We start from the raw sequence: 13,999 nt of genomic DNA, 5'->3' as shown, positions 1-13,999 counted from the left end.
GGGTCAAGTGGTTCTCAAGCTAATAAGTGGAAACATTTTTCAAAGTTCAGGCTCCTGTGACCTTTACCTTTGACTTACTAACCAAAAAAACAACAGGGGACTTCTACTTCATTAAGCCCAATCATGCTACCAAGTTTGAAGGTTTTTGTTCAAGTGATTCTGAAGTTACCATGCAGAAATAGTTTTCAATGTTCAGGTACCTACTGACCCTAAAAACTTAAGGGGTCATCTACTTCATATGCCCAATTGTAAGTTTGAAGATTCTAGTTAGAATGGTTCTCAAAGCATTTTGACGTACTGACCCCCAAAAAATACTTTATAAGCCAACCATGCTATCAAGTTTGAAGATACTTGGTCAAGTGGTTCTCAAGTTAAAGAGTGGCAACCATTTTGAAGGTTCAGGCCCCTGTGACCTTGATTTTTGACCCCAAAAAACAACAGGGACCATCTACTTCATAAGCCCAATTATGCTTTCAAGTTTGAAGGTTCTGGGTCAACTGGTTCTGAAGTTATTGGCCGGAAACTCTTCACTCTACCAACAATTGGACAGACGCCTGACATACCATTACCGACAGTCGCAAAGCAATATACCCAACTTCTTTGAAAGGGAGGGGTGGAGGGGGGGGGATAAAAATTTGTTTGCACAAATCTGTTCATAGCTTTTTGCAACAAAGAACCTTTCAAATTCCCTTCTCAGATGGAAAAGAGAATGAATATTACCTGTCATAAGGGCTTTAATGTGTTTCTCGAAGAAATCATTCTCCTTTTTGCTGACAGCAGTACATCCAGCACAATGTCTGACAGGATCTACATACAACATCCGAGGCAACAAGACTTTTGCTGAACTACATGTATCACAAAAACATTTACCGCAGCGTCGACAATGATGCTGAAATATAGAAAAGTATTAATAGTGTTAGGGTTTCCTTGCAAGATTTTTGGGAATATGACTTAAAAGACAAGGAATTCTTCCAAAACTGCCTGTACTTACTTTTTTATTTTTTTTTGTTGGGTTTAACGTTGCACTGGCACATGTATTGGTCACATGGCGACTTTCCAGCTTTGATGGTGAAGGAAGACCCCAACTGACCGGCCATGCATTATTTCATCACAAGTTGGCACCTGACTAGAACCACCGACCTTCCGTAAGCAAGCTGGATGGCTTCCTCACATGAAGAATTCAATGCCCTGAGAGAGGCTCGAACCTACATTGGTGAGGGGCAAGTAATTTGCACTGTTTATTGGTAAACACTTAAAATATTTATTTGACTTTGAAACCTTAACAGTAAAATATGGAAAGAAAGCCCCTATTTTTGTGATTGTGATAGATTTTAAGTTTTTTTCTGAAAATCAGTCACACTTTAATATACAGTACTTGGATTGGATTGGGTCAGAAATCTGGGGAAATGATACTTTTTTCCCAAGTACTGTATATGACCCAATACTGCTTTAAGTAAAGCAGTTAGAAACTAGAATGTGTCTGTAGTACACAGGGTGTGCCCCCACTGGTACATTTTTACAAATAAGGGGCAATAATTCAAATGTTTGCAGACTTAAAGGGGTATAGCCTAAACAAACATTTTATAAAAAGGATTCATTATTCTAGGCCATATACTTTTTGAGCTATGAGCATCACAAACAAAAAAACCCACTATTTTGGCTATTTCAAGGGCCAAAACTCTGTAATAAGTGCTAAGACTCTCAAGAAGAATACCAAGTGTGCAAGGTCACATCATGATAAAAACTCATGCAAGGGTTCATGAATTCACATCAAATACTTTTTGAGCTAGGCAAGTCATTAGGTGAAAATGTGCATTTTTGACTATTTCAGGGGCCATAAGTTTAAAAATAGGGGGTGGAGCCAGCCAAAAAATAAGAGATGCACAAGTTTATATCATGATAAAGACTCATGCAAGTTTTCATCAATTTATATCAAATACTTTTGAGCTAGGCACGTCACAATGTGAAAATGTGCATTTTTAACTATTTCAGGGGCCATAATTCGTGGGGGGGGGGGGGGGGGGGGCACAAAAAATTGAGAAATTGAGTGATATAATCAGACACAGAAGAAACAAATATAAATCTAAAGTGCCATATGCTGGCACTTTTTAAATGGATTTACAATGGTCATGTTGTAATTCGCATATTATCAGAACAAGAGCTGTCCGTAAGACAGCCAAGCTCGACTATTTGAAATATTGTCACAGAAGCAGGAAATTATTACCCAAAATGTTAAATATCAAAAGAGTTTTAAGTTCGAAACGGGACATAATTTGACCAAAATGCATATCAGAGTTATAGGACTTGATGCTATCAACAAGTTTAATAACCCTGAAGAAACATGTTAAGTTTCAATTCCATATCTGCATTAGTTTTGGAGATAGTAACTTGCATGTAAAACTTTAATCAGAATTTTTTAAGTCCAAAACGGGACATAATTTGCTCAAAATACATGTTAAGAGTTATGGAACTTGACCCAGTGAGGCTGGTAACTGACCTTGACCTTATTATGCCTTTTGGTAATAGCTGTATGTACTTGCACGCAAAACTTTAACCAGGATTTTCTAAGTCCAAAAGGGGGCATAATTTGCCCAAAATACATGTCAGAGTTATGGGACTTGATTCTATCAACTAGTTTTATAACCCCGAAGACACATGTGAAGTTTCAATTTAATATCTGCATTAGTTTTGGAGATAGTAACTTGCATGTAAAACTTTAACCAGGATTTTCTAAGTCCAAAAGGGGGCATAATTTGCTCAAAATACATGTCAGAGTTATGGGACTTGACCCAGTGAGGTAGGCAATTGATCTAGAAAAAGAAAAAAATAAGTTTCAAATCAATATGCCTTTTAGTAATAGCTGTATGTAACTTCCACTCAAAACTTTAACCAGAATTTTCTAAGTCCAAAAGGGGGCATAATTTGGCCAAAATACATGCCAGAGTTATGGTACTTGACCCAGTGAGGTAGGTAATTGATCTAGAAAAAGAAAAAATAAGTTTCAAATCTATATGCCTTTTAGTAATAGCTGTATGTACTTGCACGCAAAACTTTAACCAGAATTTTCTAAGTCCAAAAGGGGGCATAATTTGGCCAAAATGAAGGTCAGAGTTATGGGACTTGCTGCTATCAACTAGTTTTATAACCCCGAAGACACATGTGAAGTTTCAATTCAATATCTGCATTAGTTTTGGAGATAGTAACTTGCATGTAAAACTTTAACCAGAATTTTCTAAGTCCAAAAGGGGGCATAATTTGCTCAAAATACATGTTAGAGTTATGGAACTTGACCCAGTGAGGTTGGTAATTGACCTAGAAAAAGAATAGATAAGTTTCAAAGCTATATGCCTTTAAATGATAGCTGTATGTACTTGCATGCAAAAACTTAACCAAGGTGTGACGCCGACGCCGACGCCAGGGTGAGTAGAATAGCTAGACTATTCTTTGAATAGTCGAGCTAAAAATGACAAAATAAATTCTTCTGTTTTGGCCACCAAACACTGTAAACTGAAAGTCATTTTAAAGAGGTGTGTTTGATGAAAATATATCACCCCTATTGTAAATTTAAGAAGACATTACACCTATTGTCTAAGTTGATAACTATCAAACAATGCAATCATGTAATTCTATTGTTCTCAAGTTCAGATATCTTAAATGATCTGTTTGATTTTACATTATCAAATGTTTTCGCATTTTAATCTATATTTCTGCACATCATAAAATTTTAAACTCAATGCTCCAAGATATTGTACAGAACAGAACAGAACATGATCTTTGGAAACATATATTAAATATCAATACATAATAACATGAACTTCCGACAGGCAAATATTGTTTTGTCGTAAGTTAACTGTTTATTTTTTCCATGACATTTCAAAATGTATATTTTGTTTAAGAAAATAAATCATACAGTTTAAGGAAATAAATCATACAATGTACATAATTTTTGTCTGAAAATACATGCATAGTATGTAGTTCCCCTTTTTATAGCAAGATTAAAATTTAATCTGCCACGTTTAAAATATGGCAGTGTTCTGATTTAACTGATTTGTTGCTGACCGCACTGCGGCACATATAGCCAAAATAAAACCACAGCCATTATTAGTATTTGCATCATTTATAACAGACTTAATCTTCTTCATTTTCGTATAATTGTTAAGTCATCTAATATTATAACAAACAAGAGCTGTCTGATGACAGCGCGCTCGACTATTCGAAGAATTGATTGAAGAATGGTGTCAAAATATTTCCACGGATATTCAGACAAAAGAAATAAATAGATTAGACAAACAATGTTCCTGTATTACTTTGATTTCGATAAGTCTTGCACTAAATGGCAATATATGAGCCAATTTCAAAGTCCAAAAAGGGCCATAATTCAGTCAAAATAGTTATGTACTCTTGCCTACAGATGGAAATCATAATGATAAACAAGTGTTCAAAGTTTAAAAGCCATATGTCAAATAGTTTTGACAAAACATGGACTTGTATGGAAACAGAACCAATTTCAAAGTCCAAAATGGGCCATAATTCAGCCAAAATAGATGACAGAGTTATGTTCTCTTTCCTACAGATAGAGACTATTATACTAAACAAGTGATAAAAGTTTCAAAGCCATATGTCAAACACTTTACAAAAAATATGAACTGGTACGAAAAACTTAACCAAGATTTCTAAGTCAAAAAGGGCCATAATTCAGCCAAAATCCTTGATGGAGTTATGTACTCTTGCCTATAACTGGACATGGTGATGGTAACCAAGTGTTGAAAGTTTCAAAGCTTTATCTCAAAAGACTTTGTCAAAATATGAACTGGTACGAAAAACTTAACCATGATTTCTGAGTCAAAAGGGGCCATAATTCAGTCAAAATCCTTGATGGAGTTATGTGCTCTTGCCTATAACTGGACATGGTGATGGTAAACAAGTGTTGAAAGTTTTAAAGCTTTATCTCAAAAGACTTTGTCAAGATGTGGACTGGTACGAAATATTAACCCAGATTTCTAAGTCAAAAAGGGCCATAATTCAGCCAAAATCCTCGATGGAGTTATGTGCTCTTGCCTATAACTGGACATGGTGATGGTAAACAAGTGTTGAAAGTTTCAAAGCTTTATCTCAAAAGACTTTGTCAAAATATGAACTGGTACGAAAAACTTAACCATGATTTCTAAGTCAAAAGGGGCCATAATTCAGCCAAAATCCTTGATGGAGTTATGTGCTCTTGCCTATAACTGGCCATGATGATGGTAAACAAGTGTTGAAAGTTTCAAAGCTTTATCTCAAAAGACTTTGTCAAAATGTGGACTGGTACGAAAAACTTAACCCAAGGTGTGACGCCGACGCCGATGCCGACACCGACGCCGTGGTGAGTAGGATAGCTCTACTTATTCTTCGAATAGTCGAGCTAAAAACAACTAATATGAATTCAATTTACTGTGTCAAGGATTCCTTAAAATATACTTTGGTTACCGTGCTCTGACCAACCCACCAAAACTGGCCCCATTTAATGTTTTCCGACATTTGCAAATTCTTTTTATATTTCATCTACTACTGACTGTTTAAAAATGCCTTTAATGGATAATACAATCTTTGAAATTGTTTTTTTTTCTATTTGCTTCAAAAACCTTTACCGGTAAGTTTTTATAAAAGTTTAAACAAATCAAAGAGGGAAGTGAAATTGAGCTGGAACGATATAAAATCAAAGAGGAAGTAAAACTGAGCTGGAATGATATAAAGTCAAAGAGGGAAGTGAAATTGAGCTGGAACAATTTTTTCCCCTTCACTCAAGAAAAACAAAGCGTAAACAACATAAAGTGTATTACCCTTCTATTCAGGAAGTCAAACTTTCCCTGGCACTGGATGCAGCTCTGGCACTGTAAAATATAAAATACAAAATATGACAGACAACAACAACAACATATGACAACAACAACGACGTATGTATTTGTTTCAGGGCTTTGCTTTTCAGTTTTTCATCTGTTTACAAGTAACTGGATTCAAAGCTGTTTTTAACAGAGTTCCGCTAATCTATAATTATGTAACCAGTGTTTCTGGATTCAAAGAGATCTGGACTGGACAAGAAACAGACCTTGTTCATGCCATGTTAACATTTGACTGCCAAGTGTGACCTTGACCTTAAATCTAGAGGTCTGAAAGTTGTGCATGACATATTGTCTTATGGAGTGCATTTGTGCCAAGTAAATATTAAAATCTCTTCATGAATTGTCGAGTTTCAGACCAGGCAGGAAAAAAAACCACGTTGACCTTTGACCTCCAAGGGTGACCTTGCCCTTTGAGCTAGGGGTCTAAGAAATGCGCAAGACACATCATCTCATCATGGCAAACATTTGTGCCTTGTAATATTAAAATCCCTTGATGGATGACAGAGTTATGGATCAGACACAATATTGCCGACAGACAGACAGAATGACCGACGGACAGATGGAAGTACGGACTGAAAAGCACAATCCATTAGTCCCTGATACTGGTTTTCATCCAGTAGGGGACTAATGACCTCTGTTTTCAAACATTATTTTCATTATGTAAGACGAGTGTTTCTGGATTCTGAGCGATTGCTGACTTAATCCATGCAAGTAACCGACTTCCTTTGGTCATATTCTATGTTTTAGTTTTGTTCTGCTGCATTGTTGTGCAAATTCTAAGTAATAGGGGGCCGACACTGGGGCAAGTAGAATAGCTCTCCATATACTTCGTACAGTCAAGCTAAAAATGATGATGGGGCAAATTTTCAATGTGACAAGGGTTGTTTTTTTTCAGCAGTAATTTGGGTGCTATATCATTATATCATAATGAATACCAACATAAAACAATCAGTGACACAAGGAAGTACAATAATATGATGAAATCCTCACATATCATGTATCTTCTTCCAATGTCACATCTCTCTATTAAATTTCCTGCATACTTCCACAAATAGCATACATTATGCCTTGCCTCGTGTGAATTTTAATTTTTTTTCTAAATAAGTTGCCAATGAATAATTACAGAAATGATTCATTTCCCCCCATTACAACTCATGTAGTTTTTAAACATGAAAAACAGTGAACTTTTAGCTCAATAAGGAAGAGTTATAACAAGAGATCACAGAGTGATCTTGGCGCCCACCAATGTGTCATTTTTGTGTGTTCCAAATTTCAAGACTTACTGACTAGCTCAAGGTCAAATTTCCTTTTTTCGTACACAACACTGTGCATGTGGTCTAAATTCGAAAGCTGTAACTTGAGAAATGTGAAAGTAGGTCACTAGATCAATTTCAAGGACAAAGTTCTTTGTACACAAAACTATGCATGTGCATCAATTTTGAAGACTGTAGTTTGAGAAATTTGAAAGTAGGTCACTAGGTCAATCTTAAGGTCAAAGTTTATTTCGGTACACAAAACTATGCAAGTGGTCCAAATTTGAAGGCTGTAGCTTGAGAAATGAGAAAGTAGGTCACTAGGTCAAAATCAAGGTCAAATTTCACTTTACAACACAAATCTATGCATGTGGTCCAAATTTGAAGCCTGTTCCTTCAAAAATGTGAACGTAGGTCACTAGGTCAATATCAAGGTCAAAGTTTGTTTCAGTACACAATCCTATTCATGTGGTCTAAATTTGAAGCCAATAGCTACAGAAATCTGAAAGTAGGTCACTAGGTCAATCTTTAGGTCAAAGTTCATTTCGGTATACAAAACTATGCAAGTGGTCCAAATTTGAAAGCTGTAGCTTGAGAAATGTGAAAGTAGGTCACTAGGTCAAAATCAAGGTCAAATTTTATTTCGGAATACAAAACTATGCATGTGGTCCAAATCTGAAGCCTGTACCTTCAAAAATGTGGAAGTAGGTCACTAGGTCAATGTAAAGGTCAAAGTTTGTTTCGGTACACAAAACCAAGCATGTGGTCCAAATTTGAAGGCTGTAGCTTGAGAAATGTGAAAGTAGGTCACTAGGTCAAAATCAAGGTCAAATTTTATTTCGGAATACAGAACTATGCATGTGGTCCGAATTTGAAGCCTGTACCTTCAAAAATGTAAAAGTAGGTCACTAGGTCGATGTAAAGGTCAAAGTTTGTTTCGGTACAAATGCCATGCAGGTGGTCCAAATTTGAAGGCTGTAGCTTGAGAAATGTGAAAGTAGGTCACTGGGTCAAAATCAAGGTCAAATTTCATTTCGGAACACGAAATTATACATGTGGTCCAAATTTGAAGCATGTACCTTCAAAAATGTGAAAGTAGGTCACTAGGTCAATGTCAAGGTCAAAGTTTATTTCAGTGCACAAAACTATGCATGTGGTCCAAATTTGAAGGTAGTAGCTACAGAAATGTGAAAGTAGGTCACTAGGTCAAAATCATGGTCAACTCATGTCAAGGTTCATCTTGCCACTCAGAACCATACATGTGGTCCAAATCTGAATGTTGTAGGTTATTGACAAGAAGTTTTAATAAGCTTTTCCCTATATAAGTCTGTATGAACCATGTGACCCCCAGGGCGGGGCCATATTTGACCCTAGGGGGATAATTTTAACAAACTTGGTAGAGAACCACTAGATGGTGCTACATTACAAATATCAAAGCCCTAGGCTTTGTGGTTTGGACAAGAAGATTTTCAAAGTTTTTCCCTATATAAGTCTATGTAAACCATGTGACCCCCGGGGCGGGGCCATATTTGACCCTAGGGGGATAATTTGAACAATCTTAGTTGAAGACCACTAGATGATGTCACATACAAAATATCAAAGCCCTAGGCCCTGTGGTTTTGGACAAGAGGTTTTTCAAAGTTTTTCCCTATATAAGTCTATATAAACCATGTGACCCCCGGGGCAGGGCCATATTACACCCCAGGGAAATAATTTGAATCATATTGGTAGAAGACCACTAGATGATGCTTCATACCAAATATCAAAGCCCTAGGCTCTGTGGTTTGGGGCAAGAAGATTTTCAAAGTTTTTCCCTATATAAATCTATGTAAATTATAGAAATAAACAAAGGGCCATAACTTACTAAAAATTTGTTGAACCAGTCTGATTTTCAGGGGGACACAACTAGGGTACCAATACATCATTCTGACAAAGTTTGGTCAAAATCCCCCTGGTAGTTTCTGAGGAGATGTGATAACGAGAAATTGTTAACGGAAGGACGGACGGAATGACGGACGGACGGACGGACGACGGACCACGGACGCAGAGTGATTTGAATAGCCCACCATCTGATGATGGTGGGCTAAAAAAGAATTACTCCTGTGACTGAATTAGGTTTATCAGTAAACTTTTTAACTTGTGAAGCAATAAACCCATACATGTGATAAGACATGGATTGTCCTGGAAATGACATGCTCATCTCAGTGTTCCGGACAATGTTGAAATGTCCCGGAAAAATAAAAATAACCTCATCTTTCATTTCTGACAAAATTAAACTTTTTTTTAGCACAATTTTTACCTATGTCTGACGTTAAACTTTTGCGTGCAACTAAAATTAAGCCTATTAGCACAATTTTTACCTAATTGTCTGACGTCAAATTTTTGCATGCAACTGAGGTAAGTCTTATTAGCACAATTTTCACCTTTCATTTGCAACTGCTGCAAGTTTATTAGCACAATTATCATTATTTGGTAAGGCTTACAGGCTTGTACAACTTTCACTTCACACTACGAGTAGAAATCAGCTCAGATCCAACGAAACTTTCTGTAGTATTCGTCCTGCAGGACCAGTACCAGATTTTATTACATAGTCTTGTAGTTCAGGGTGAGTGCAATTTTGTCCAATAATATAATAAATCCAATGAAAACGGAACTAGAGCAGAAGTCAGATGTATACATGCATCAAACTAATTGAAATGGTAGTTGATTTAATGTTCAATTCTAAAATCAATCCTGTTCTGTTACAGTACCACATTAGGATTGCATTAGCATGAAGCTGGATTGTGTACGCAAGATTCCTCTATTAAAGTAACATTTTCACCTGACTTTAAAAATGTGGATAAAAATTATATAGTTTTTCATTGACAACTTGCTTTCAAAGACTTTGTTAATTGCTAGTCTCCCGTTGTTTTAACCTTCTGGTATTATTTTCAGACAAGGTAATTTATACGACATTTTTTTTTTCAAATACATGTACCCCATAGGTTTAAGATAACTTTTCTATAACAAAAATAAAAACAAAAAACCTCAAATTTCCTGTGAAGTGCAAAAAGTTTCCCCTACTTGTTATGATCCTTGAACCTCAGGGCTATATAATAAAACCTGGTACACTAACACAAACTCAGGAGTGACGAATTATACCCACAAAATACTGCCTTGTCACGATAAGTCAATGTCAAAGTTGAACTGTTCCAGGTCACTGTGACCTTGACCTTTGACCTCAAAATCAATAGGGGTCATCTGCTGGTCATGATCATACAGAAACAATGAAAACCAACAGACCGACAAACCGACCGACAAGCTAACTGAGGACCTATACCCCCACCCCAAACTTCCATTGCGGGGGTATAAAAATCTGTGTAGTTAAGACCTTTCATGGTCAACATAAGAATTATCTATAATATAATTATGGCTATAAATACAACAGTTATATCTCATTGAAAAATCATCTTTGTCAGCCTATATGCCTTCCTCTTATCTAAAGACGAGATTTAAGGTACTCTGGTGCTAACTGGGAAATCAGTAATAAAAATGTGAACACTAGCATGATTAAAAGGCTCAAAATGCCTTTGTTTAAAATGTTGCTGCCACATTTTCAGTAATGAACACAAAATATATTGATTTCTTGTTAAATCCTATTTCTGATTATTATTTTCTCTAATATTTGCCAAAAGTTTGAATACTGATGAACACAGAAGGAAATTTTATTGAACCTACTGTTTTTTATTACCTCCCTTTATGGCTCTTACTGATAAAGTTCATGTGCAGTATTGAATGTAACACCTTTATTACCATGTCACGATGCATAACAACTACAAAATGTATTTGGATAGCTGTTTTATCTAAATTTAACATAAAATTATAGAACCTTAAGTTGTTTTCAAAATTTGCCTAAGCAAATTATTCTTAACCCTTATCATGCTGGACACGATAGATTCTGCCTTTGCGACCAGTGTAGATCATGATCAGCCTGCACATCCGTGCAGTCTGATCATGATCTGCTGATCAGCCTGCACATCTGTGCAGTCTGATCATGATCTGCACTGTTCGCCATTCGGTCAGTATCGTTTTGGCAAACACCCCTTTTAATAGTCAATGGTACTGTCTAAATTGAAAGATGGACAAGTTCATTATAGAAATTTAGCATGGAAAGGGTTAATATTTCTTTGTTCTAAGTTCTTATTTGTATCATATTTACAATGAAAGATAGTTAACTATCTACCCTGACAATGTATAGGATTTTTATGAGCTTTTTATGAAACTTTTAAACAACACTTTAGTTAAGACAAGAGAGACATGATGACCCTGGATCGCTCACCTGAGTAATATAAGCTACATGTTTTAAATGTCAAACTGATGCTAACATATTAAGAAAGTAGGTCTCAGTAGGTCACATTCATGGTCACTAAAAGTCAGTTTTAAGATCGGTGTGCAAAACTGTATTTGTCATCCAAATTTCAAGGCTCTATCTTAAAAACAAAAAAGTAGGTCAGTAGGTCAATGTCAAAGTCAAGTTAATTAATTATATCTAGAGCTATCACTAAAGGTGATGAATGTACCCCCCCGCATGCACTGACACAGTACATTGCAATTTGATGCACACAAGATTGCATAATTACATCTCTGATAATGAATTTATGTTGACATTAAAGCATAAACTTGCCTCGCCTACACTTTATGAATACATGCATGTATATTTTGTGTTTTGTTTCTGCAATTTAGGTCATCGGCAGTCTGCATAGTCTGATATCTCCTCGCACCTGTTACACCATTTTTTCGTAGATGTAAGTCTCTTATTTAAAATTATGAATTATATTCAACCCATCTGAAGTTTCTACATGAATATTAATGTTTAATTTATTAGAGCAAGTAAGTCTGACTTACTCATATGACTTTTTTGGATTTTTCATTGTCTACGTTTTTCCCAACAGTAAAATGCAGATACGGGTAAGGCTTAGAGGGATGACAACTATAAAATATCATATCATAAAATAAGTTATCCCGATAAGCCAAATGAGTAAGGCTATCAGTTATGTAACGGTGGGCAGTTAACCTAACCAGTGTTCCTGGATCTGTACCAGTACAAACCTGTTCTCCGCAAGTAACTGCCAACTTCCCCACATGAATCAGAGGTGGAGGACGAATGATTTCAGACACAATGTCTTTTATCAAATTGCCCGAGGATCGAACATACAACCCTGCAATCCATAGATCGTTGCTCTCCCTATTGAGGGATGTCAGTCAAAACATCCCCTCGTCAAAACACCCCTTTTTGTTCAAAACACTTAATACAAAAGATTAAAAAATAGAACTAAAATAAAAACTAAAATACACTGGGACCCCATTATAAGCTGTGTCATCTTCTCATTTGTCGTGATTCTAAAAGAAAGTTAGAATTGTTTATCCCGGAAGTAAACATGTATAACGCTGTGTGAGGAGTGCGCGGTCATGATTATGAAAAACGGCTGCATTTTATCACAAAACTGGGCCTGTTGTTCGATTTTTATTCACTCAAGTGTTCATGTCATCCACTTAATTGGTTAATTAAACAGTTTGATAGTTGACCGACCAATTTTACACGCTTGTTATGCAAACAATCTAATTTTGACACGGTACTGATTGCCTAATTGTCACATGTCTACATGTATTCAAACTTTAACAAAGGCGATATGCAAACAAGTAAGCTAGAAGACAATTATTGATTTTTGACACACTTGTCATGGCAAAGGTGTTAAAGTACAAAGTATAGGTACTTGTAGTTTTAACGCTGGTTATGATCAAATTAAATAACATCCGCGGACTCGTTTTTTTGTTTTACCTCTGAAAATTCCGGACCCAAGAACCTACCGCGTTATAACGAATACTGCGGTATATCGAGTAGCGTTATAACGGGTTTTGAGTGTATATATAATTTTTCATATAAAACAAAATAGGGGTGTTTTATCGGAGTGGGGGGAGGGGACCAAATTCTAAACCAAATGGGGGATGTTTTAACCAAAATGGGGGGGGGTGTATTGACTAGGGGGAGTTTTGACTAGGGGACATTTTGACTTGATACCCTACTGAGTTAAGCGGGCAGGTGAAAATACTAGTAACCGATAAAAGCCACTTGCAGGGCTTTTTCTACCTATCTCATGGGACCGATATTCAGCCCAATTCCCAATGCAAAATAAGCTCTGAAGCAAAAATTCCCAATCCAAAGAAAAAATTCCCAACTGAAATCATTTTTTTTTAGAACATGTAGAAAAAGCTCCAACTTGTCTGCACTAACATCATGGGCTAACTAATTGGAATTGTCCTGAAAAGCTTTGAACAAAGATAACAGTATGATAAAACAGTTGTCTAAGACTTTGTGGGTGTGTCTTTTTTTTGACAGTTGTAAAAAATTTGTAAATAGTCATTTCAGACATTGTAGCAACTAAACAGTTGAATGCCCTCACAAATCCATGATACATACCTGTGCATCCGGTATCCATGAAGGTTCCGGCAAGGTAAAAGGACTGGCAGATGATTCATTTACTGGAACCATCCTCATTCCTCCTTTCCCCTTCTGCAACATTTTCCCTGTGGCTGCCATTTTGGAGTACGACTGACTCGGACTTCATCCTCACCTAACCACATCCTTTCGGACGTTTAAGCGGAAAGGTCTTTACTAAAAAAAAAAAAACTACCGGAAAGATACGATATAGTATAATTTAAGACCTCACAAAATAATCTGTTTAGATGCACCTAGTCATTCTTCCAGGGATTTTGGACCATTGCTTATTGCCTTGGTCCGGATTCCTTGAATGTGTGAGAAAATAGTATGTCACAGATCATAATCTTCTTCTTCTTCTTCTTTCTTCTTTTATTAGTAATGGCAAACAT

The 13,999-nt window shown here is 36.3% G+C and overlaps 1 protein-coding gene across 2 annotated transcripts in view; it reads right to left on the bottom strand.

The window, feature by feature from the left end:
• Positions 1-13,743, bottom strand: part of LOC123539577 (zinc finger FYVE domain-containing protein 21-like) — a 34,788-nt gene extending 21,045 nt beyond the window's left edge. For both annotated transcript variants that reach the window (XM_045324226.2, XM_045324232.2), the window contains exons 1-3: positions 13,590-13,743; positions 5,820-5,870; positions 721-889 (exon numbers count right to left, since the gene is read on the bottom strand). In XM_045324226.2, the coding sequence (XP_045180161.2) occupies positions 721-889; positions 5,820-5,870; positions 13,590-13,709 (340 nt within the window). In that variant the 5' untranslated portion in view covers positions 13,710-13,743. The remainder of the gene's footprint in view (positions 1-720; positions 890-5,819; positions 5,871-13,589) is intronic.
• Positions 13,744-13,999: the final 256 nt, after the last annotated feature.

This window comes from Mercenaria mercenaria, chromosome 1 (assembly GCF_021730395.1).
Source record: "Mercenaria mercenaria strain notata chromosome 1, MADL_Memer_1, whole genome shotgun sequence".
In the NCBI taxonomy this organism is placed as follows: domain Eukaryota; kingdom Metazoa; phylum Mollusca; class Bivalvia; order Venerida; family Veneridae; genus Mercenaria; species Mercenaria mercenaria.
The sequence above is the reverse complement of the archived record's forward strand: the minus strand, read 5'-3'. Positions and strand labels throughout refer to the sequence as shown.